At 37.1% G+C, this 26229-nt stretch overlaps 1 protein-coding gene across 3 annotated transcripts in view; it reads right to left on the bottom strand.

The window, feature by feature from the left end:
* The window catches only part of PDSS2 (decaprenyl diphosphate synthase subunit 2), a 276054-nt gene that overhangs the window by 83820 nt on the left and 166005 nt on the right, over positions 1-26229 (bottom strand). For all 3 annotated transcript variants that reach the window (XM_061427670.1, XM_061427671.1, XM_061427669.1), the window contains exon 4: positions 9064-9138. In XM_061427670.1, coding sequence (XP_061283654.1) covers positions 9064-9138 — 75 coding nt within the window. The remainder of the gene's footprint in view (positions 1-9063; positions 9139-26229) is intronic.

Genomic DNA, 26229 nt, shown 5'->3' with positions numbered 1-26229 from the left:
TGGGAGATGCTGGGCTGGATGAAGCACAAGCTGGAATCAAGATTGCTGGGAGAAATATCAATAACCTCAGATATGCAGATGATATAACCCTTATGGCAGAAAGCAAAGAGGAACTAAAGATCCTCTTAATGAAGGTAGAAGAGGAGAGTGAAAAAGTTGGCTTAGAACTCAACATTCAAAAACTAAGATCATGGCATCCAGTCCTATCACTTCATGGCAAACAGATGGGGTAACAGTGGAAACAGTGACAGACTTTATTTTCCTGGGCTCCAAGATCACTGCAGATAGTGACTGCAGCCATTAAATTAAAAGATCCTTGCTCCTTGGAAGAAAAGCTATGATCAAACTAGACAACATATTAAAAAGCAGAGACATTACTTTGCCAACAAAGGTCTGTAGAGTCAAAACTATGGTTTTTCCAATAGTCATGTATGGATGTGAGAGCTGGACCATAAAGAAGGCTGACCACCAAAGAATTGATGCTTTCAAACTGTGGTGTTGGAGAAGACTCTTGAGAGTGCTTTGGACTATAAGGAGATCCAACCAGTCCATCCTAAAGGAAAGCAGTCTTGAATATTCATTGGAAGGACTGATGGTGAAGCTGAAACTCCAATACTTTGGCCACCTGATGCGAAGAGCTGACTCATTGGAAAAGACCCTGATGCTGGGAAAGACTGAAGGCAGAAGGAAAAGGGCATGACAATGGACAAGATGGTTGGATCACATCACTGACTCAATGGACATGAGTTTGGGCAAGTTCCAAGAGATGATAAAGGACAGGGAAGCCTGGCGTGCTGCAGTCCATGGGGTCACAAAGAGTCGAACATGACTGAGCAACTGAATAACAAGCCGAGTATTGCCAATGGGTGCAAAGAAACTACAAAGTGTGGGGGAAAAAAATAGCTCCTGCTCCCATCAGCTGGAGTGGGAAAACAATTCACAGGGTATCAGTAGGCTACTCTGAAGGGTTTGCCTTAGCAGCGGGAAAAATGTTAGACTAAATGTTACTCTGATCCTCTAAAAGCTTAAAGGTAGGACCTGAAAGTATCAACCTGTTTCCAGTAACTTAACTGCATTCCAGAAGAAAGTTCAGGAATATTCATGGAGACACAAAAATGTCTAGCATCAAACAATAAAATTCACAGTGTCTGGCAGCCAATCAAAAATAACCAAGCATGCAAGAAAAAACAAATGGGGAGGAAAATAGCAACACATAATGAGGAATAAAATAAGTGAATTGAAATCAACTTAGAAATGACACAGATGATAGAATTAGTAGATAGGGATAGTAAAATATTTTCCATGTGGTCTGGGAGCTACAACAAATACTGAGTATGTTAAGTAGAAGCATGGAAGAACTGGTGAACTTGAATGCATACCAACAGAAACTATCTAAAATGAAATACAAAAAGAAAATTACAGGGGAACAAAAAAAAAAATACAGCGTAGTGGACTCTGTGATAACTTCAAGCAGTCTATTACTCATGTAGCTGGAGTCCCTATGATAGAGGAGAAAGAAGGAAAGATCAAAAAATATTTTAAGATAAAATGACCAAAAATTTTCAAAATTTGATTAAAAAAAAATAAAGTCACCAGAACCAAGAAGCTCAAAGGACCACAGACACAAGAAACATGAAAATAAAAAGAAAAATGACACAAGGCATCATAATCCAATTGCTCAAAAACAGTGGTAAAAAGAAAATCAGAAAAACAGCCAGAGAAATTTACACACGTTATGTACAGAAGAACAAACAGCAGTTTTGGAAACAATTAAGTGAAAAGATAATGAAGCAATACCTTTAAAACACTGAAAGAAAAAAAAATTATCAATCTTGAATTCTATATCCAGTGAACATATCTTTCAAAAGCAGTGTTGAAGTAGACTTTTTCAGACACACAAAAGAAAGAATTAATCACCAGCAGGCCTGCACTATAAGTAGTGTTAAAATACATCTTTTAGGAAGAAAAAAAAAATACCACATGGAAATTGGGATCAACACAAAGAAATGAAAAGCACTGTAGATATTAACTATGTGGGTAAATATGAAAGATACTTAAATGCTTGTCTAAAGTATCATGATCTTAATATTTTTTCTGATTTTTCCCAGATAAAATTTTTGTTCACATTTTCCTCCTGTTATGGTTTTCAATGGCGGAAACTTAGCTTGTTTATCTCTTTATTATATATTAGATGGTGGCATAGGCTTTTGCAAATAAGAGATAATGTACAACTTCCTAGTGGACTGAAATAGCTTATTTTCATGTTTTACTTGAAAGTTGCACAAGAATCAAAATAAGATAAACATAAAGATAAAACAAGTAAGTGGATAGAAGCTTCCCTAGTGGCTCAATGGTAAAGAATCCGCCTGCAACTCAGGAGACGCAAGTTTGATCCCTGGGTTGGGAAGATCCCCTGGAGAAGGAACTGGTGACCCACTCCAGTATTCTCGTCTGGGAAATCCCATGGACAGAGGAGCCTGGCAAGCTACAGTCCGTGGGGTCCCAAAAGAGTTGGACATGATTTAGTGACTAAACCTCTGAAAATAGGGAAGAAGTCTGCTGTTCCCCATTTCAACAGCAATAGAAATTGAAGACACATGCCTTGCAGAGGACCTTGATTAGATTCCTAAGGAGGGAGCAGGAGTGGATGGGAAATAAACAATAAAAAATCAGAAAAAGTCAGTGTTGGGGTTCCTAAGATCACTCCCAAGTTTGATGATTTGTTAGGAGGATACACAGGACTCAGCATATAGTTGAACTCACAGGTATGGTTTATTACACCAAAAGGATACAAAGTAAAACCAGCAAAGGAAAAAGGTGCATGAGATGAAGACTGGAGGAAACCAGGTATAAGGTGTTAAGAATTCTTCCTCTTCTGGTAGAGTCACAAAAGATGTGATTAATTACTCCAAGAATTAACACATATGAAAACACACGTGAAATGCTGTCTAGCAGGTATATTCACTGGTGACTCAGTCCTCAGGGTTTTGGTTGGAGCTGGCAATGTAGGTATCCTCTGCCTAGCATGTACCAAAACTCTAGACTCTCAGAAGGAAAGTAGGTGATCAACATAAACCATACTGTTGGCAGAGACTGTTTAGGTACAGTGAACTGCCCTTATCAGTTAGAGAATGGGGGAAACATTTCTAAAATCCAAGTTTCCAGATGCTAGCCAAAGGCTAACCCTACAAGCAGGTTTTTTTTTTAAGGACAGTAGTCCTTTTCTGCATAGGGATATATTAAAAATATTCTTACTTTTTGATTCAAGAATGTGACTTTCATTCAGAACTTTTTTAGCAAACAGTATGAAATACAGCAAAGTTATATACGCTAAAATGTTCATCATAATATCGTTTACATTAGTAAAAAAAAAAAAAGGAAAGGAAACAAAGTAAGTGTCCAAAAACTGTGGAATGGTTCAGTAAATTATAGTACAGTATATGAATGAAAGTAATGAAGAAATATTAAATACCCATTAGATATTTTGAAGACTTTTAGTAACAAAAATGACTATCCTGGGGAGTAAATCAGAATGAAAAAATTATATATACAATAATAACTCAAAAATGGGAGAAATTAAAAAAAAATGGGAGGAATACAGAATGAAAGCTAGAAGGAAATACACTAGAATGTAATCATGATTCATTTCTGGGGGATGGCTTATATAAAATAATTTTTATTTTCTTTGACCTTTTCCTGTGCTGTCAATTTTTAGTTAACGAACACATATTTACTTTTCTAATTAGAAACTAAGTTATAATAATAACATAATTGTGTTAAAAAGATTTTAGATATAATGGCCTATGGATTCAAAGCAACTTTAGCTAATCTATAAAATATTTAGTATGCACAGTGAATAATATGAATAGAATGTTAACGAGGGAACTTTTAGCATGGCAAATGACCATTTAAAGTGTATTTTTAAATCTGATGTGCTTCTTTGTTTAATTAGTTAACAAGAAAAGAAAAAACAGGTAAATGGAAGGAAGATATAAACACTAAAAAAAGCACAATGACTAATTTTTATTGCAAGGAAGAAATGGCTCACAAACTAGCAAAAATACAAAAATAAAAATGTTATTTGCAAAGGATAGCACAAGGATGAATTTTCTAAATAACACTGAATCCCAATTTACATACAATCTGTTAAGCATTACTAACATAAGTCACATAAATTTTCATAGTTTTAAGGAGGATTAGGTAATTACTCTACAAACTTCCAGAGAAGGTGATTTTTAACATATTTAGTTACAACTCCCCTCCATTTGTTTTAATGCATCTACTCTAGTCAGAGATACTACTCCATAGAAAGCTATTTTTATACTACCCGGCTTCTTCATCACTGCACTAAGAAAGGAGCACTAAGGAGGGAGAAAACAGACCACTATTGTATCCTCTTATCCCTGGAGAGATGAAATGGTTTGCAGCTCATTTTAAATCACAAAGCAATTCTTTTGTGTACGAATTGGCCCCAGGAGAGGAGGTTGTGCAACTCACTTTCCACATGACCTCCACTTGTGGCTGCTTCCCAATCGTGTCAGAACATGAAAACCTTGAAGGCACTCCATGTGGGGCAGTGCTCTCTCTGCCTCTGAAGTGACTCCTGGGCCAAGTTAGAAAAACCAAATTCTGAAGAGCCACTACAATGGAAAGCACACTCAGAAGGAGGGTAAAAAACCCAGAATTTTTCTGGTTAGGAAGGGAAATGTGGTTAACCTAAATTGGTCCTAAAGAGCAAATGGAGGCATCAAGAAGGACTTCTGCTTCAGTTCAACTATGCATTTTTGTTTCCGTTATAAAAAAAGAACAGCTCTTTAAATGGTTTGGCTATATTCAGAAATGTAACTGCTTAAAAAAATTCTGAAGTGTCTGGGAAGGTAGCAGGGAAAGAGGACAGATGACAAAGCATTGCTAGAGTCTTCTGAGTAAAATTTACTAGATAATCAAAGTCAGCAACTGGTGCCTACTAACAGGTGGTTCATCGAAGACTTTGTTGCTACCTCTCTTCTCTTTCCCAGGAAGAAAGATTATACGGGACTTGGAGTCAAAAAAACCTGGGTTCGGATCATGTCACTGTCAAACATGTGTTAACCATTTCCAGACACTATGTTTTCCTGGCGTTTGTCATCTCTGAATTTTAGGCTTTTTCCTCTATAAAATGGGTATACCAAGAAATGATACCGTTTTCATAGGTGATTATGTAGAAAGAAAGTATAAGCAAACTGTAAAGTGCTAAGCATTTATTATTGTTGTTGCTAGTAGTTCTGCCTGAAATACAGAAAGTATTTAACAGATGTTCACAAAGTTATTAATAAACTGTAGCAACTATAATGGACAAATGGTAAGAGTAAATAAGTCAAGAACCTTAAGATCAACAATAACATTTTCACTTAAAACTTAACAGATATTTAACAACAAAACATTAATATCTTATATGGAACTATTAGGTTGGTGCAAGAGTAATTGCAGTTTCGGGCCATGAATTTTGAGTCATTATAACTAGGTTCAAACACAGCTTCATTAATCAAAATAGGAACCATTACAATCAACACAATTTTGCCAACAAGAAATAAGTTTGTTCCTGTAGCATAAAAATCTGTGCTTTGGGATTCGATGAACTCTTGGAAAGCAATTTCTGCTTTCTGGTTGTGGAAGCGTTTTCCCTGCAAAAAGTTGTCGAGACACACAAAGAAGTGGTAGTTGGTTGGCAAGAGGGCAGGTGAATGTGGCGGATGAGGCAAAACTTTGTGGTCCAATTTGTTCAACTTTTGAAGTGTTGAATGTGTGATATGCGGTCAGGCGCTGTCGTGGAGAAGAACTAGGCTGATTCTGTTGACCAATGCCAGTTGCACGCATTGCAGTTTTTTGTGCATCTCATCGATTTGCTGAGCACACTTCTCAGATGTAATGGTGTCTCCAAGATTCAGATAGCTATAGTGGATCAGACAGGCAGCAGACCATCAAATAGTGACGATGAACTTTTTTTGATGCAAGTTTGACTTTGGGAGGTGCTTTGGAGCTTCTTCTCGGTCCAACCACTGAGCTGGTCGTCACTGGTTGTCATATAAAATCCACTTTTCTTTGCACATCACAATCCGATCAAGAAATGGTTCGTTGTTGTTGTGTAAAATAAGAAAATATGACACTTCAAAAGAACAACTTTTTTGATTTGCAGTCAGTTCATGAGCTACCCACTTACGGAGCTTTTTCACTTTTCCAATTTGCTTCAAATGCCGAATGATCATAGAATGGCGTACGTAGAGTTCTTTGGCTACTTCTCGTGTAGTTGTAAGAGAATCAGCTTCAACGATCGCTCTCAGTTGGTTGTTGTCAACTTCCAAAGGCTGGCTACTGCGCTCCTCATCTTCAAAGCTCTTGTCTCCTTTGCAAAACTTCTTGAACCTCCAGTGCACTGTATGTTCATTAGCAGTTCCTGGACCAAATGTGCTGAAGTGAAGTGAAGTCACTCAGTCATGTCCAACTCTTTGCAACCCCATGGACTGCAGCCTCCCAGGCTCCTCTGTCCATGGGATTTTCCAGGCAACAGTACTGGAGTGGGTTGCCATTTCCTTCTCCAGGGGATCTTCCCGACTCAGGGATTGAACCCAGGTCTCCTGCATTGCAGGCAGGTGCTTTACCCTCTAAGCCACCAAGGAAGCTGCAAATGATCTCTGCTGCTTTACAACCAAGCCATTTGGAATTCAAATAAGAAAACTGCTAGAATTTGCTTTTTGTCTAACATCATTTCCACAGTCTAAAATAAATATAAAATAAGTAGCAAGTAATAAGTCATTAGCAAAAAATATAAAGCAAGAAATGCGCATTAAAATGATGTATAACATGAGTGAGTGAGTGAAAGCTGCTCAGTCGTGTCCGACTCTTTGTGACCCCATGGACTATACAGCCCATGGAATTCTCTAGGCCAGAACACTGGAGTGGGTAGCCGTTCCCTACTCCAGGGGTTTTTCCAAACCCAGGAATCGAACCCAGGTCTCCTGCATTGCAGGCAGATTCTTTACCAGCTGAGCCACTAGGGAAGCCCGATATATAACATAATCACATTTATTTAAGAACGTATTCAATAACAAACAGCAAATTTTGACAATGCAAAACCATAAATAGTTTTGCACCAACCTAATAACACCTCCATCCATGGAATTATCTAGGCAGGCAGACGCTTTACCATCTGAGCCACCAGGGAATCCCAATAAACACCTAAGAAATATCCCAGGGGAAAAACAATGCTGCCAGAAGCATGCATGCACACTCAGTCATGTCTGACTCTTTGTGACCCCACGGACTGCAGCCCGCCAGGCTCCTCTGTCTGTGGAATTTTCCAGGCAAGAATAATGGAGTGGGTTGCCATTTCCTTCTCCAAAACTGCCAGAAGAGGTCACTGCAATCATCATATATGGTGGGATCTCAGGTATGGCAGAGGCATGCTTGCAGATCAGGTTTCATTAAGGTACAGGATGAGAGGTTAAGAGCTGAGTTCTTAAGTTCAAATCTCAACTGGCAAGTTGTATGACTATGGGTACATTAATCTTTTCTAAGCCTCAGTTTTCACAGATGTAAAATGGGCAGAGCAGTAGTCTCTGCTAGCAGGATTACTGTGAAGACTTCAAGGAAGACACTCATGAATTACTTACCATAGTGTTACGTGCTTGTTGTTGTTTAGTTGCTAAGTTGTGTTGGACACTGTTCGACCCTGTGGATTGAAGCCTGCCAGGGTCCTCTGTCCATGGGATTTCCCAAGCAAGATTGCTAGAATGGGTTGCTATTTCCTTCTCCAGGGGATCTTCCCAACCCAGGGCTCAATCCCAGGTCTCCTGCATTGGCAGGTGGATGCTTTACCACTGAGCCACCAGGGATGCCCATTATGTGCTTACCTACCATCATCTTCCTCATACTTTATGTGAGGTGTCTTTTTATGAGTGGAACTAGACCAGGTCCTCCATTTACAAACTGCTATTTACCCTCAGCCGTGGCAGAGAACCATGGTATGTTTTTGAAAAACACAGCCAATGGGGTCTACTGTGGTCATATATCCTGCCAGTCACCACACAGCACTATGCTACATAGCTGAAGTTAAGATATGCCTGCCAGGAACTGTGTTCCCTGAACCAAATGTTAGCAGATGTTCAAGGTACCGTTCTTCATATTTCACTAACCACTCTCTGAGCCATCCAGAATCCCTGGGTTATACTTTTAAATTTAAAATTTCATATCCAGGTTGCTCATGCCCTATGTTTCACTTCCAGTAAAATTTATCTTTCTTTTTTTTCAAATGGAAATGTCAAAAAGCTTAAGATGTGCATACATGCATATTTTTCCTAATTTTAGTGAGTGGAATCTTGCTAATGCAGAAAGCTAAAGAAGTTAGAATAATGAAACACTAATAAAGGAGTCCCTTATAATAGCATATAACATGTTAAATGATGGTGGTGGTCAATGAAGCAATTGCTTCATATTCAATATCCTGCTGAAATGAAATAACTGCATTTTAAGGAAATAAAACATAACCCTTTTTGAGATGTCCTGCTAAATGAGTCAAAAAACCTTAATTCTAGATCTATAAAATTAATCAAAATAATCCAACTGTGCAATCACTCTACATCTTATCATAGAGAATCTAATAGTGCAGTAAATTCTAGATCTTGGATATAAAAGACATTCCTCCCTTATGCCCCCAACAGGTCACCTTCTTGGGATCACATCCACACTTTTGGGACACGGAAAGCCTCTTCTTCCGAGGAAAGCCTGGGTCCAGCACCTCACCATGAGCTGCTTCTCCAGCCTGTCTGCCTTATTGACAGTGCTACCTGCCAGCCAGAAGCATCCTGGTGTCTACTGGGCTGCTGCAGACGGAGCAGACTGTGAATCCAGCCAGAGGATAAGAGGTTGTTTTAATTGGCTAAATCTGCTATGTACTAAGCGTATGGCCATGAATTTGTAGCCAAAACACTAATCTAAACACAAAACAAGAATGACATTTTCGCTCAATTCTAGTTCTGCCATGAGGGTTTTTAATCTAACATTTTATAATGAGTACCAAATCCTTACCTTTGCTAAAGTAGAATTTTCATAGTATACTCCTTGTACCAAATCCATAAGAGCACTTGCTAAAAGTTCCACAACCTAAAAAACAAGAAAACAAGAAAAAAATCAGAAGAATTTAAAAAATGTATCCCCATTTTTACCTCAGACTGCCTCAGGAGGCTCAGTTGCAAGGGAGTATTGTGTTTGATAGAAAAAAAAGGGGGGATTATGCACAAAAATCCTGGCAAATGGCATTGTCCACCTGGATATTAGAGCTGTGATCCAATTTTTCCAGTCACAATTCAAACAAACAAAAAAAATCTTACAAGCATAGCATTTAACTAATATGTGAAAAACCAGTAACAGTCATATTGAACATAAGTTTAAATTTCAGATAATGAATAAAATCTGAACCCAATTTATTTTCTGAATGTTTGTTTCTGTCAGGTGGATACTTTTTCAATATCGCCATTCTGGGAGCCATCACAATGCCAATTTTCATACTTAACACAGAAAGAAAAGCAAAAGCAAAAGAACAGTTAACCTTTCTAATGTGTTCATTCTGGTGCACTAAAAATGTGCTGTGGATATATTTGGTATAGGGCCTTTGGGTCAAATGTACTACAACACTGAAAATTTTAATAGAACTGTAATAGTAAAATTGTATTCATCTAACCTGTATTATTTTCAAGGCTTAGACTATTTAAAAAATCAAACAACATCAACAGCTTTGAACTTGTTCCAGAATGAAAAACAAGCAGAAAACAGCAATGGTCTCCTTGGAACTACTGTACAATTTAGAGCTGTTTGCATAAACCATAATTCAAGAGGATAAAATAGTGGTATTTATTATAATGTTCAATGCAGTCATTTCAAACAACAATTCTCAAGGAAACCCTATCTGTTTCTTACCAAGTCTTATTATCTTGTATATTTAGCTCTCTATGTTATGCAGTCTTATATCAAATTCCCACTCTTGGCTTCCTAAAATTTAGCTTAGTTCTGATTGAATTAAAGGATTTTGTTTCAGCTTTTATCATTCTTGTAATTGAAGACATTATTAAGCCAAAGGATACAGACTCAAACAACAAGTTACTTCAACCTCAGGTACCTTGGATTTAATAAACATTTTCTTAGAGGTAAATGACATTAATTTGTAGAAAGGTATGCTTTAAAATTTTAACACATAAGCATTTATCTCCAAATTTATATTTACATTCATCCTGCATAACACACACAAGGCTGCTGATATGGAAATTTTGCTGATTAAAGGGATATTTTTTTTCTAGCTCTGCAGATGGGTTAATTTGTAAGACCTATACAAAGTCTTTTTTTTTTTTTCAATCGCATTGCCCTTTAGGTAACCAAATACTTAAGAAATATTGTAGCAATATAAGCTGCAGAGGAACTACAAGGACAATGATCCTACAGTGTTACCAGATGTGTTGAGTTATTTAAGTGGGGAAAAGAGAAAAATGAATGGATTTTTTTTCCCCCTGAAGGTATCAGATAAGCTCTGCTCTCAAATCCAGGAGGATAGAGTATCGCCAATAGGTCTATGAAAGACTGTAACTAAATGCACAGCATCAGATTGGATTACAGTTTACACAAGCAACATCCCAAGGTCCCTCTGATGGCTGGACACATAATACAGATCAATCAGTCACTAAGAATGTTATGGTTTTGAAACAGTTTGAGGTCTGAGATCAGCACTGGTAAAGTGAAGAGGGATTTACAAAAAGAAACTCCGACACTAATTTTAACAGTGGACTTGGGTTTTGGATAACCAGAATTGTGTTCCCTTACTTTCTGAAATTCCAGACCAGGAAGAAGCAACAAAAACATTTTATTTTCTGATTCTTTTTCTGTTAATGCAATTAGCAAATATACCTGTATTTACAAATTTATAATTTATAAGTGACCTGTACTTCCAAATGACCATCCTTGCTTAAGCAGAATATAATACCTCCATTGCCAACAACAGCCATCAAAGAAAAAACTTTGGACTCGCTTTGGTTAACAAGTCCAGGAAGGTAGGAGAGTATAAAAAGCAGAATAGCCTAAGGGAGCTGCTTGTGTCCCAGACAAAAGTGACTTATCCAGCACACACTTAAGTATCTTTCCACTGTTTTAAATGTTTACTTTTAAAATTATACCCCAAAAAGATGTGTACCATTCTCCTTTAGAACCACAAATATTTCTAGGAAGATGATAGGGCTATCAGCCCGTATATATGTTAATAAGAACATTTAATGATCCGATCTTTTTTGTTCATTACATGGCTTACTACTATAGGCATTCACCTGTTTAGATATTTACTGTACTTAAATATAAGAAGGCACCGGGGGCTTCTCTGGTGGCTCAGTGGTAAAGAATCCACCTGCCAATACAGGAGACATGGGTTCAATCCCTGATCTGGGAAGATCCCAAACGCCATGCAGCAACTAAGCCCACGTGCCACAACTATTGAGCCTGTGCTCTAACCCAGGAGCCACAACTACTGAGCCCAGGCACCACAACTACTGAAGCCCATGCTCTGCAACGAGAAGCCACTGACCATGCAGCAGCAAAGACATAGCACAGCAGTAAGTAAGTAAATAATTTTTTAAAAAGGCACTTGCTTAATGAGCTCTCCCCTCCATCCCCAATTCCTGCCTCAGATTCTTGAGGAATGATTTGTTTAGGCAACCTATCTAAAATTTACAGTAGCAAGGATAATGATAGCCAGAGAAGAACCTATAGCCTAACTGCCACACTTCGGTGCTTTAGATAGAAGTGACCCTGAGAAGGATTCAAGGACTACTGTTCCAAGCCCTTGGGCAGAGGAGGATAGGCGGGGCAAGCAAATACTTTCTATTAGAAAAAGATAGGCTAAAAAGACCCCCGAAGTTAGCCACCCTCAGAAGCCCAACAGATTAGAGAGCTGTAATGAAATAAAGCAAAACACTACAAGGGAGAAGATCTAAATTTTACTGCAAGGCGTTAACTACCAATTTCATTGTGAGATTTGGGGCAAATCAATTATTTCTCTGAATCTTGGTTTTCCTCAACTATTAAATGGGGGGGGGGGGGCGGCAGTTGCAAAGCATAATTCCTTGAAGTTTCTTCCAGTTCTAAAATCCTGAGTTAAAAAATAAATAAATAAACAAATAAAATCCTGAGTTTACAAATGCAAATCTTAGTATTTATAATGAAGAAATTAATTTGAAAACTGCTTTTTTTGTAAACTGATGAGACATCTTTGCTCATGATATTATTTTTAATCTGTTCTCTTCACATGGACCTTTCCCTCCAACTAAACTTTAATGATCACTTTCTTTGTGAAACTTTTTGTACACAATCCCTCTTGGTTCTAATATCTGAAATTATAATGAAACTATTTCTATTTTTTAAACCACTTTAAGTCATTTCCATTTTTTAAACTATAATGACTGGCAGCCCACTCCACCAACTGGCAAAGAAGTCCTAGTTGGGTCAATTAAAGGTCACACTGCTAAATTCTGGTCTTGAAGGGCTCTAATACTTGGAAATAACTCATATATATTGAATTCAGAACAATAACAGGTTTAAGTGCAAAGTTGCAACAAACAATAACGGCATAATTGACCATATTGCTTCCTTCCTTCTCTAATGAGTAAGTATGTAGAGCACTTAGAAGGGAATCTGGAACATAGTCTCAGGGAGTGTACAATATAAGTTAGACAGATGAAAGGCACAGCATGGAAACCAAGATTAAAGTGTGTCCAGATATTTGGGAAGAAAGTGGGTTTTAATTCAACAACTGAACACATGAAAAGACTATTTTAACCAAAATCAGAGGTCTCTAACACTGACTTACAGTTTTTTGAATCACTATTTCAGACTATATGACTGTCATTATCAATAATATAAAGTTTATTTTATAATAAACTTTAGAGAGTTTATTACTGCCTACAGAGTAATCAAACAGGAAACATGTTTCTTCATTTCTAGAGGTTGTGAGAACAGCAGAATAGCTTACCTGTACAGGCAGATGCAAAACTGCTTTTTGCACAAAAATGGATTGTGTCATGTGTTTAAGTCTGACTCTGCGGCAATGTCATACACTATCTCCAATCTTCTAAGTAACGCCTTAGATCTCAGTGAGCCAGAAGTCGTAACCATTCCCCATGTCAGTGTTATGAGCTGGTTTCTCCTGCCACCTTGTTTTTGGCTACCAGGGAGAAGGCTGCATAAGAAATGAAGTGGACATCAAATTGCTGTTCTCAAGCAAAATGTTGATCTTTTCCCATTTTAATCACTATTCTCTCACCGAAGATTAAAGATTAGGTATTTTTTAGATGCAGCTGAACCTTAGCACAATTACAGATCCGATATAAGTGATCTTTGGAATGGCTTTGTTAAATGGTTAATTCACGGGACAAATTTTACCAGTTGCAGGGGAATATGTCATTGCTTCATTCTTTATCTTTTGGCAAGGATAACCACAATTCAACAATTTTTTCAACTGAAAAACTAAAGTGTTGTGATTATTATGCCCTAAGCTATAATAAAATTGTCATCTTAAAAATTAGAAATTGAGAGAAGTAGGAGGTGGCATCCTCACTCACTGCTCTACAAAGATGTCGGTAACATATTCTTAAGGAAAAGAAAAAGAAAAGCTGGTTACAAAATAGAATAACATGACAGGTATTCTTTTTAAAAAAATCAGCTCAATCAATGTTTATGTATGCTGAGAAAAGTCTGATACAACAAAATAATAATAATAATAATGTAATCTGTAAGTGGTAAGAGTCTAGATGTTTTTAATTAAATTTTTTTCAACTTTTCTAATTTGCTTAAATTTATAATCACTTACTATATAATGTATTACATATTCTCCCCCCTTTATATATCTTACCTTTATAATCAGATACAACAGAAAACCTACTTCTAAGGCAGAGGGACAGGAGGAAGCACACCCTGCTTTAGCCTCAGAAAGGCTTCAAGCTAAGCTGTGTCCACAAATTGATTTACGGAATATAGCAACAGAAAGTCCCTGGATTCGCAAAAATAAGATCAGGAACTGGTAATAAGCATTCTGTGCAGACAACTTGTGCCCTTCTCAATAAATGTGATTCAGGAGTACTGTCAGTTAGCATTTGACAGATGGAACAGACTCAACAGAGTTGTAGATGTTTCACTAGTAAACCAGACCACTTTGGTTTCAGCAAAGGAGTGCCTATTCTAAATTTAAAGTAAAATGCAACCACATCTTTGGAAAAATGTTAATTCTAAACTGATGTGGCTCAACTGAAACTTAAGCCATCATAAGCTATCTGAGTTTATATAAGAAGGTGGTATAATTGTATTTTAATTCACTTTAAAAAGGTCGCTATGTACTTAATCTGCCTGGTATATTAAAACTGTGGAGACTATTTATAATAGTCTTATAATCTATTTATAATCTTTATAATTTATAAAGATTTTATACCTTTCAAAAACTTGCACTGGAAGGTTATTTTAATGATTTTTTTTTACTACAGTTTGGAATGACAGGACAATGTATGATCCATCATGCTATCTGGGAAGCAAAAGAACACACAGCCCCTCAGCCTTTAGTACTCTTAACAGCTGCTAGCAAAGGAAACAGTCATGTGTGTGCATGCATCTGCCGTGCTCATGGCATTAATTATGCACAAATTTATTGCATTCCTCCCCCAGCCCCTAGGAACAAATAGCAAAGCATGAAGCGGTAGCAAAGGTAAAACACCCTTGAGGGAGAATTAATTCTTGGGAGGAACAAAAGATGGACTTGGTGCAAATACGTCCTTTTCAAAGAGCTTTGGCATTTGAAGGGATATTGTCAAGAATTTTTTTTTAAGCCACAGAAATTATATTTTCAGTGAAAACATTTTACAGAAAAATACTTTTATAGGTAAAGGATGCCAAATAGCCTGCTAACAGTAATCAGAGCCACTTGCTTCACACTTCTATTCCTCTACATTCAAATGGAGCACAAAGTATTTGAGAGATGCTTTTAAAGATGAAAGATTTACTTATATCACCAAGGTAAAGTACAGGAGGACTGGTAAAGGATGAGCGCTCTCCCATAGAGGCCAGTAATATCTAACATTTGTAAAGCACTTCATCATTTACAAACTGGGTGTAAGCAAACTATCTGGTTCCAGGTGGATTCAGTCCTCAGTACCTGGCCAGAGCTTCCAGGCTGGCAGCTTCAGTGGAGAAGCAATCTCTGAAGAACATGGGGAGCAGCAGCAGTGGCCAAATATAGGGTGAATCTGCTCACTCACCACCTGGGCACAAACCACCCAGATGAGCCCTAATCTGTATGCTGATTAGTATAAATGAGTGGCTTTAATAAGCCATTGATGAAGGCTATGAAAGAACGGTTCTCTCCACTCCTTCCTACCAGACAAGGACCAGGTTTAATGAAGACAATGATAAAAAGTCTGTTGTAGCAAACACACCACTAACTCACAGGAGTTCTGGAAGAAGCTTCTAACTCGGCTTTTTGAAGGGAGTCTTTTCAATGCTGCCAAATGTGTAAGGCCGTGCTTATTTGTGGGAGGGATGGCAATCTGTTCAAGTGAGCTGGAAGTTCTTTCTGGCTAAGGGGGAAGAGCAGAGAGAGAAATGGCACTACCAGTAGGACAGGTGCAGCAAAAACTAAGCAAATTGATAATCTTAATTTTTAATTTAGAACAGCTGATACATTGGTTTATAAACTCTAACTACTGGTAACATTTGTCAAAAGGGTTCATGAAAATTCAGTGAACTACAGAAAAGTAAAAAATCACAGCTGATAAAACAAATAGTCCACAAGTTCAGGGAAATGGCTTGCATATAAAGTTTGAAATTTAATATTACATTGGGTAGTGCACTCATTTCAAAAACATGTGTTGATAGCCTACTATGTACCTGGTACTGTATTAGTGAGAGAAGTGATGGCCATACAGAGAAAAAGGCCATTTATTTGTCTTTGATCACCTAGAAGGATAATACACAGATGAGCTGCATGACCTTGGGCCAGTGCATCACTTCTTAGGGGCTCAGTTTGCTTATCTAGGTAAGAGGTAACTGTATCAACAGTAAGCCCCAGGATCAGAAATACCTAAATGTGCACCTATACTGTGCACATTTGTAAGGAATGTCAATTACAATGTGCAATTGTATGTGTGTTAGTCACTCAGTTGTGTCCGACTCTTTGTGACCCCATGCACTGTAGCCCACCAGGCTCCTCTGTCCATGGGATTTTCTAGGCAGCAATACTGGAGTGGGTTGCCATCCCCTTCTCCAGGGGATCTTCCTGACCCAGGGATTGAACCCGGGTCTCCTGCATTGCAGGAGGTTTCCTTACGGTCTGAGCCACCAGGGAGGCCTGTGCAGTAAGTTATAGCCAATTAGCCAAAAATGTGGATTTCTTTTATTAGCAATACAAAAGTAATTCAAAAGTTGCTTACTTTTTGAATGAGGGTGTATGATAGGCTGTGTTTGTCACTGAGCAGTGACAAATATCATTTATTTAAACAATAATTCAGTTCAGTGGCTCAGTCGTGTCCGACTCTTTGCAACCCCATGAATCATAGCATGCCAGGCCTCCCTGTCCATCACCAACTCCCGGAGTTCACCCAAACTCATGTGCATCGAGTCGGTGATGCCATCCAGCCATCTCATCCTCTGTCGTCCCCTTCTCCTCCTGCCTCCAATCCCTCCCAGCATCAGGGTCTTTTCCAATGAGTCAACTCTTCGCATGAGGTGGCCAAAGTATTGGAGTTTCAGCCTCAGCATCAGTCCTTCCAATGAACACCCAGGACTGGTCTCCTCTAGGATGGACTAGTTTGATCTGCTTGCAGTCCAAGGGACTCTCAAGAGTCTTCTCCAGTACCACAGTTCAAAAGCATCAATTCTTCGGCGCTCAGCTTTCTTCACAGTCCAACTCTCACATCCATACATGACCACTGGAAAAACCATAGTCTTGACTAGATGGACCTTTGTTGGCAAAGTAATGTCTCTGCTTTTGAATATGCTATCTAGGTTGGTCATAACTTTCCTTCCAAATAATTAGGTTCCTGAAAAAGTGGCGGGTAATTTAAAATGCTGACATCAAGATCAAACTTTTCAGAAGAAATAAAGAAAAAGGAGATGCTTTTGCATATTCATTGGAAGGACTGATGCTGAAACTGAAGCTCCAATACTTTGTCCACCTAATGCGAAGAGTCGATTCATTAGAAAAGACTCTGATGCCAGGAAAGACTGAGGGCAGGAAGAGAAGGGGATGATAGAGGATAAGATGGTTGGAGAGCATCATCGACTCAATGGACATGAGTTTGAGCAAACTCCAGGAGATAGTGAGGACAGGGAAGCCTGGTGTGCTGCAGCCCATGTGGTGCAGAGTCAGACATGACTGAGTGACTAATAACAACAAAAACATACCTTGTTATGACTGGACTTTCTCTGAAGAAAATAATGTCTGCCATTTCAGTGATCTGCACACTTTTCCCCATGTGGCCAATAACCTACATTTTGCTTTCACTGCTTCTTCATTTGAGGGCCCTCTCAGTGATGTTAAGTGGTGTTTTCCAAGTATGATTTTATTGAAAAGTTAATTCCACTTTTGAGAAGTTCACAGTGTGACTCTTCAGAACACCAGAATCATAGTAGAGTATTTCATGCAACTGAGGATGCTGCTGGCTAGGACACTGCCTGGTAGTACTGGATTTCAAAATTTTTAAATGGTAACCCAGAGTAAGAACTGTATTTTACATCATGACACAGTACATGTATACATGCATATGTATAAAAATGAATGAAAAGCTTTATAAAACAAAGGTTTAATTATTCCTATTTTCTTTTGTATTTCATAAAAAAAAAAAGGTGTTAATAGTTACTTACTAAATCGATTTCACCACCCACCAATAAGCAGGATGTGATCTGTGGTTTGAACCATTATCTCACATCATGCTGATATGTCATGAATAGCTCATAGCTTGTCATATATGACTCATATTTTGATATGTGGTTTGAACCATTATATCATGCTGATAATGTCATGTATAGCTCATACCTTAGCCATCTTTTAAAATTTTTTTAACTTATTATTAATTATTTATTTTGGGCTGTGCTGGGTTTTCTTCGCTGCATGGGCTTTTCTCTAGTGGCAGTGAGTGGGGGCTGCTTGTCCTTGTGGTGCACAGATTTCTCATTGCAGTGGCTTTTCTTGTGCAGCATGGGCTCCAGGGCACGCGGGCTTCAGTAGTTGCAGCTCTGGGGCACTACAGCACAGGTTCAACAGCTGTGGCACACAGGCTTAGTAGCTCAGCAGCATACGGGATCTTCCTGGATCAGGGATTGAACCCATGTCTCCTGCACTGGCAGGAAGATTCTTTACCACTGAGCCACCAGGGAAGCCCCTTGGTTAGCCATGTTAATTGCAAAATCCCCAAATTTTTCATATGCAGTTTAAACATTGTTATTCTGAAATATATTTGTAAAGGTGTTAATTTATCACTTTATACCAAAAACAAGTAAATCAACTGAGTATAAACAGAGGCAGGATAAAACAGAATCATTCTTGGGTACTGTAGGGTATATTCTGTTAGGGTACATATCAATCTTGTTGGTTTATATTACTGATGTTGACTATTAGCTTTAATTGCATTAGATTTATGAAAACAAATTGGCTTAGACCACATTTGGCCAACGAGTTAAAAACTTCAGCATTTTTCTGGGATTCACATATACATCTTGTAAATTCCAGGGATACCATGTCCTATTGGGTAACACAGTTCACCTTTCAGCATAATCAGTTCCTGTTCAAACTGGGCCACATGAAAGGCAGATGTTTGTAATTTAGAGACGTCCCAAGGTCTGCACTTCAAAAGCAGTCACAGAAATAAAAGCATGGCTCATATGTGTTAAAAACCCATGCATCTTGTCTAAAACTGAAATTGTATTTCTTCCAAATACCTTCACAGTTCTTCAAAATCTGTGATTCAGTGAAATTCTAAAAATAATGGGCCCTACTAATACTGCATTCTAGAAAATTAAGACAATCCATTTTCCCCTCCTTTTAAAAAAATTAGGTAGTGAGAATTGAGACTAGCTGCATTGTTCCCTTGAATCAAATAATGAATACCCTTGGGTTAGAAATTCTCTAATTTATAAAGATACACAATTGACTTTTAAACTGATATCTCTATCTCGAATGCTTAGCACATGAACAAAAATTTTTGTTGAATTATCAATACTGTTCTAATGTGTGAATTCACTGTATAAATCTTAACTATTTCAAAATAAATTTGCACAATTACCACTCTGTTCAATTGCTGTTTTCATTTGTATACCACCTTATGGCTTAAACTACTTGAAAAAGTGAAGCTTCTCATCACAAAATATAAGTTTCTCATCACAAATCAGCCATAAAGATGAGTGCATAAATTTGGGGTATTACTTTAGATTGCTGAAATACGCATGTCCAATCTCAAGATCTCTGATAGTTACAAAACATTTTGATTTTTCTACTACACCTCTGATTTTATTACAAAGTTTTCTTGATTGCTTTTCTTTATATTGAAAGTCTTTTTCAGAATCTGGTTGTATGTTGTAGCTTTTGAGTTTTTCCCACAACACTCAGAATTGCAGAATATTGGAACTGGCAAGGAGGCAGGGGATGGAAATAATGCTGCTTTTATAGATGAGGAAACTAAGAAAACAAGTTGCCTTTGCTTAGTAGTTGTTTCTCTAAAATGTTTTATAAAGGCTTATTGATATTTTTATTGAAATGTTTATTTAAAAACCACTAATTGTTTAAGATATTATAAATTCCAATATCTCTAAGTGCAAAATTTCTGGCAAAAAAGCTATTGTGGTTCTTTCTTTGTTTGTTTTCTTCTTCAGTTAAGCATGAGGATTTCAAAGCTGGATTGCCTGGATTTAGACAGCAACTCTACCACTTATTAGCACTGTTATCACAAGGAAATTAGCTCTTTCCTTTGTCTTGGGAGAAGTTATATAGGTTAATATACAAAAATCACAACAGTGTCTACTACATAGTAAATACTCAAAAGTATAAGCTGTTAGTATTTTAATAACTGGTAGTAATTTTAATAACTATTATATATTCTACATTATGAAGTTGCTAATTTCATTTCCAAAATGGTGTATTAAGACATTAGATAAACAATCTGGAGAAAAAGGTTTCATCTGGAATTCTGAGAGATAAAATGAGTTGTCCAATGTTAAATGACTATCTTTTTTAAACAAGGTAGAGATAGGAAGTAGGTCTACACACTTCAACATCAGGGCTATTTCCACGTCTCTTTGTAGCTTTATATGACATCACTAAGGAATATAAAATAGATAAATGCTATAAAGCTTAACACATTATGAAAACATAAGTAATCCACAAGAGTGTAGCTGCTTAGCAATAAAGTAATTAATCTGATATTCTAAATAGGAAAACTGTCCTTCAAAAACTAAAGATTAGACAGACACACACAGTATAGTTTTAGTGTTTATTGATATCTGACTTGAACAAAGAACAAAGACAATTAAGCCACATGAATAACAGCAAACAACTCAATGTATTTTCTAAATTCTTAAAAAGAAAGTTCCTTGGCACAACCATACTTTCCAACAACCCACTTTAATGTTTTCACAATTTATGATATCAGAAATGACCTCAGGGTCAGGCATTTGTCAGTTAATGACCAGTTGGGCTAATGGCCTTCAGCTTTGCCTTGGGCACACAAGTCCTCCAGTAGGTCATTAGCTGCCAGAAAAGGGCTCTTCCCAATCACTATTGCTAAATAAATAAAATTTGCTTCTGGGTTAAGGCCCTGTAAGCCAACTTGGGCTTAGAGTGAATTTTTTCGTTGGGTATTTACAACTCAGAAGAAAATGATGGAAATGCTAAAACCAAAGTTATATCACTATAATTAATGAAAAGTAGTCACATGGATCCTTTTGGATGCTCTTAAATTTTCTTTTGCTTATGGTATCCAAATTCAGTATTAATTTAATATAGCAGGCATGAGATTACAACTGTAACACATTTAAAATTTTTTATCTATAAGTAAATTTTTTGGAGCTCATACTACATTTTCCCAAAATATAAGGTTATATATGATGGCTCGGTTTCCAGGGCAACCCACAAAAGCTTATTTAGTCCATAATATTAGAAATACCTTATGCCTGTAATAAAAAATTGGATAGAAAACCACAATCTTCCAATACCTGCAACTAAACAAATAGAAAAACAAAACTAAATATGAAATATTTAAAAATGATCTTTAAATGCTGATAGTTACAGGGAAATTTGGTTCAGTAAGAGAATGAGGATAGATACACTGGTTCTTTCCCATGCCTATTTCATTTCTATTATAATTTTCCTTTTATATACCAAGTTTTAGTTCTTCCAACTCCAAGTAAACTTTGTTGGTTTATTTTTCCTCTTGAAAAAAGTAAAGAGAAGGCAAAAAGGTGGATGACAATTTTTCTGAAATAACAGGTAAAAGGAAAACGAAAAACTGAAGGAAAACAATTAAAGAGGATGTGTATACATTCTGAAGACTGCCTGAGGTGAAATGAACTGAGTAATGCATAGTAAGAGACAAAGAAAGGGGCGCCGTGTACAGGTCCACTGCGTGAAGAAAGGGTGGGTGGAGAAGAGTCTTGTCATCAGTATTTTACTTGTGGAAATCATTCAATTAATTGTTTTCATCCTCTGTGGTTTGACACCCAGGATTAATATTCTTTTCTTCATATAACCCACTCAAGTGTAGATTTTCATGACTAGAATAAATATGCACAGAACCTAAGGGAGGTGTCATATATTGTAATGATAAAGGAAACTATCTTCATATCACTTAGAGAAGTCAGAATGCTATTATAAAATCACAGTTTCAAAATTCTCAGAATAATTTTCCAGTTTTTTCTTATCATATGATGCTAACATAGCCAAGTATTAAACAGACACTATATTTATAGTCTGAATCTGCTTCCTTGCATATAAAATAAAAGTAATACATGTTTGAGATGTGTACTAGAAATAAGACAAAATATTATGTTCTTTTAAAATTTATTATCTCATTAAAACCTTGAACTTTACCCTTTTGGTGCCAAAAAGCAATGAAATGTCTTTTGCGGGTAAAAGTGAAGTGAAAGAGACAGTGAGGTCGCTCAGTCGTGTCCGACTCTTTGAGACCCCATGGACTGCAGCCTACCAGGCTCCTCTGTCCATGGGATTTTCCAGGCAAGACTACTGGAGCGGATTGCCATTTCCTTCTCCAGGGGGTCTTCCCGACCCAGGGATCGAACCCAGGTCTCCCGCACCGTAGACAGATGCTTTACCGTCTGAGCCACCAGGGAAGTCCAAGGTCAAATGCCATTATGCAAAATAGATACTTCTCTGAATTGTCTATGTCAGAAACCTGAAGACTAGAAAAAAGAGCAAGAGAAGCATTTCTTCCATATGCTTGGCATTTAAAGAAACTTATTTTTTTTAAAGCCTGTTTTCTACAAAAATACACCCTCTGAAATGGACAGAGTTGAACCATGGTTGGCCATGAGAGGTAGAAATATACTGATTATGGCAATCTTATTGTACACTTCAGCAATCTCAATTTTTGTAATTCCCTTTACCCACTTTCTAGAATTCATATGAATTAAATCTACTTTTTCCCCACCAATTTCACTAGCATAAGTTGCTGTTTCTCCAAAGTCAGAGAGAGGAAAGAAAAGTATTTTCCAACTTGAGTTATTCAGTATTCTAATTTGGCCTTTCTATTGATTTTATTCAAGGGACTTCCTGAGTTCAGAGTTTACAAAGTACTGGGCAGATAAACAGCTGATTCCTTCCTCTTCATCCTCAGCCACGTGACCCTGGTCTGTAAACACACAAGGTCACAGTAATCGCTATTTTAAATGAATATGACAGAGAAAAACTTAAATTTCATATGACATAGGCATGTTTTTAGGTTTCACTTTTCAATAGGAATTTATAAGTAAAATTAATATAACAGATAAGAAAAACATCAAATAACCAATAGCAGCTGCTTTATTAAAATATATAGACGGTACAAAAGGAGATTTACATGCATAAATTGAGCGTATTTATACAACTAAATTTCTTCCTTGTAAACAACATATTTATGCCTTTAGGAAAACAAAGTTAACATAAGGAAATACATCAGCTATGTAAGAAGTACATCTGTGCCACTGGTTATTTAGAAATATAAATCACTAATGCTTAATAAAATGGTGCCCAGTAGTGATATCATGATGATGTTTCAGGGTGCTTAGACAAGACCCAGGCTAACTCTCAGATGTGTAAGGATAGGTCCATTAAATGAAAATCACTACAAAGGTTAAAAATAATAATATGGTGAATTAAATTTTTTAAATACTAGGGTTATCACTGTACATATAAAATAAAACACTCTTTTTATATATTTTTTTTAAGATGACAAGTAGTAATGTGCACTGTCTTATTTACACTGTGGCTTAATCCTAAAATACAAATCTAGTCCACAAATAAATACAGGGAACCAGGGAAAAACTGTAACGGTCAGCCAGATTTCTAAATTATAGTGCTTTTCCATGTCATGATTTTCTCCCAATTATCTAGCATGTCTCGTTGATAGCCTGATGCTCAAACATTAAAATTTTAGATTCTGGCATGACCTCATCATTTCAGCACTCAGCGATGTTTTACACGAACACAATATAGAGCAATTTATTTCAAAGGAGTCAGAGAATTTATGGCTTAAAAAGAGGTATTCTGAGGTCTCTTAGTTCAGGGTCTTTATATAGTGAAGTACTAAAATAAAAAGTTGCCCTTAGGTTCCATAACTGAAAATGAATGAAAATTCATTAATTTTTAAAGCATTAATTTTTAAATTCACTACTGAATTCAAAATCTTGTTAATTCACACTTATGTGACTATAGCTATAATAGTAAGACAATTACCAGAGGATTAATATACCAATTTCTATACTTAGAGATATTTAAAAATCTAAGTGTTACCTAAGGCAATTACCTTGAAGACCCCTCATATCTTCAGGGAAAAGCCAAAGGGAGAATAATTGACTTTGCTAATTTTACCCTTGGCAATTATAAAAGAGCTCTGAATTTCATATGACTGCAGAACACTTCATCTAATGGTCTGCCCCAGGAGAAGTACAATGACAAACATATAACACAGAAATTCAGACAAGAATTCAGTAGCAAAATAAAGTGGGATGTTGGTAGAATGAGTAAGTTATAGAAAATTAGAAGTTGCTACAAATATGCTAACTTTAATTACCAAGTTAAATATATACTCTCAAAGAAAAACCAGGCTGTTACTGTGAAAAAACAGAATACTATATACAGCATTTTTGTGCTATGTTCTGCCTGTCCCCTTATGCTGAGGTCTCTTGTTTATGTTGCTAATGCTGACAAATTTTCTTTCTTATGAAAGAAAGTGAAAATGTCAAACAGACATCTAGCTTTGTTAAGACATTATCATATGTAGAGATCTTACTTATCGCCACCTTTTCCTCCCCTCGGACTCCCTCTTTTAATAGTAGTATACTGAAGCTTCTGGGAGCTCATTTAATAAAATTAGTCCTCTTTTGAGATAAAACTTTACTTTCCTTAAAAAAAAAAAAATTCCAAGGGGAATACCACCATGTATTTAAATGAAAGGAACCAGTTCTGAATATGGGAGATTTGCTTTATCAAAAGATTTTCTCTGAAAGAGCACTTTAGTTACCCTTTACAATTTACTCAGTTTAAAACAATATTCACATGATTTGGAAATCATCCATTATGATTAAAATACGGCTACAGAAAGCCTAGATTTGTAGATCAATTATGGACCCTAGATATGGTACTCAAGGTCTTTCACAAAAAGTGAGCCAGTGAAGCATCTTTTGAAAGTGAACTTGTAGAACCTTCAAATGACCCTTTGAAGAACAATGTGCAAAAGATCTGTTTCAGATGAACAGGGGGGATGCATACAATAAAGGCTTCAATTTAACACACAACTATCAAATTCAGAAAAAAACATACCATGGCTTAAAAAGAAAAAACTTCCTCACCAGACAAAGGTTGATAAAATGCCAATCTAAAGGTGCAAACCTGTGCAGAGATCATGAAGGTACAGGACTTGATGGGAAGGGAATGCTTGACCATTCTTATTTCAAGGAGAAGCTTCAGGCTGAACTGTTGCTTGGATATGATCAGTTTTTTTTTTTTTTTTGTAAATCAAGTAGTGCTACTGAAATCCAGTGCCTAATGGAGCAGATGGTGGAGGTCTTAGACTCTGGAACATTTATAGTGATGCTTCTGAATGCAAAGCATCAGAAGAATGGATTTCACAGGCTATGAATCTGATTTGATTTTGATGAGAACAGAGCCTCCATTTTCTCTGAACTTGAACCACACTGAAAGAAAGAATGTGTGAATGATACAAGCTAGCTAAGAAAAGGCACATTTTAAATATTATTTCTATAAAGTGAAGTGGCTAAAGCAAGTGATCACTTGCTTGTGTCATTATAGTATGTTAGTAATATTTGTACTTAATACCACCATCTTAACCTTATATAAAAGGTTAATGAAAGTGAAAGTCGCTCAGTCGTGTCCGACTCTGCAACCCCATGGACAGCAGCCTACCAGGCTCCTCTTTCCATGGGATTTTTCCAGGCAAGGATACTGGAGTGGTTTGCCATTTCCTTCTCCAGGGGATCTTCCTGACCCAGGGATCGAACCAGGGTCTCCTGCATTGCAGGATTGCAGGGAGCCCAACTGAACTACCAGGGAAGCCCAATCTTATATAAGACTCCATCAAGGGCTTCCCTAGTGGTCCAGTAATTACGAATCAGCCTTGCAGTACAAGGGACACCAGTTTGATCCCTGGTCCAGGGAGATACCACATGCCACAGAACAATTAAGCCCCTATGCCACAACTACTAGGCCAGAACTGTATACAGCCCATGAGCTGCAATAACTGAAGTCCTCACACCTACAGCCTGTGCTCTGCAACAGGAGGAGCCCCTGCAGTGAGAAGCCGGTGCACCGCAACGAAGAGTAGCCCTAGCTCATCACAACTAGAGAAAGCCACGTGCAACAACAAAGAACCCCCACTGCCAAAAAATAAATATATAAATCTTAAAAAAAGAAAAGGACTTCATCAGAATAGCTTAAAGTGAGTTAAAACTGATGAT

This window comes from Bos javanicus, chromosome 9 (assembly GCF_032452875.1).
Source record: "Bos javanicus breed banteng chromosome 9, ARS-OSU_banteng_1.0, whole genome shotgun sequence".
NCBI classification, from domain to species: Eukaryota; Metazoa; Chordata; class Mammalia; order Artiodactyla; family Bovidae; genus Bos; species Bos javanicus.
Note: the sequence above shows the minus strand (reverse complement) of the source record. Positions and strands in the feature narration are given on the sequence as shown.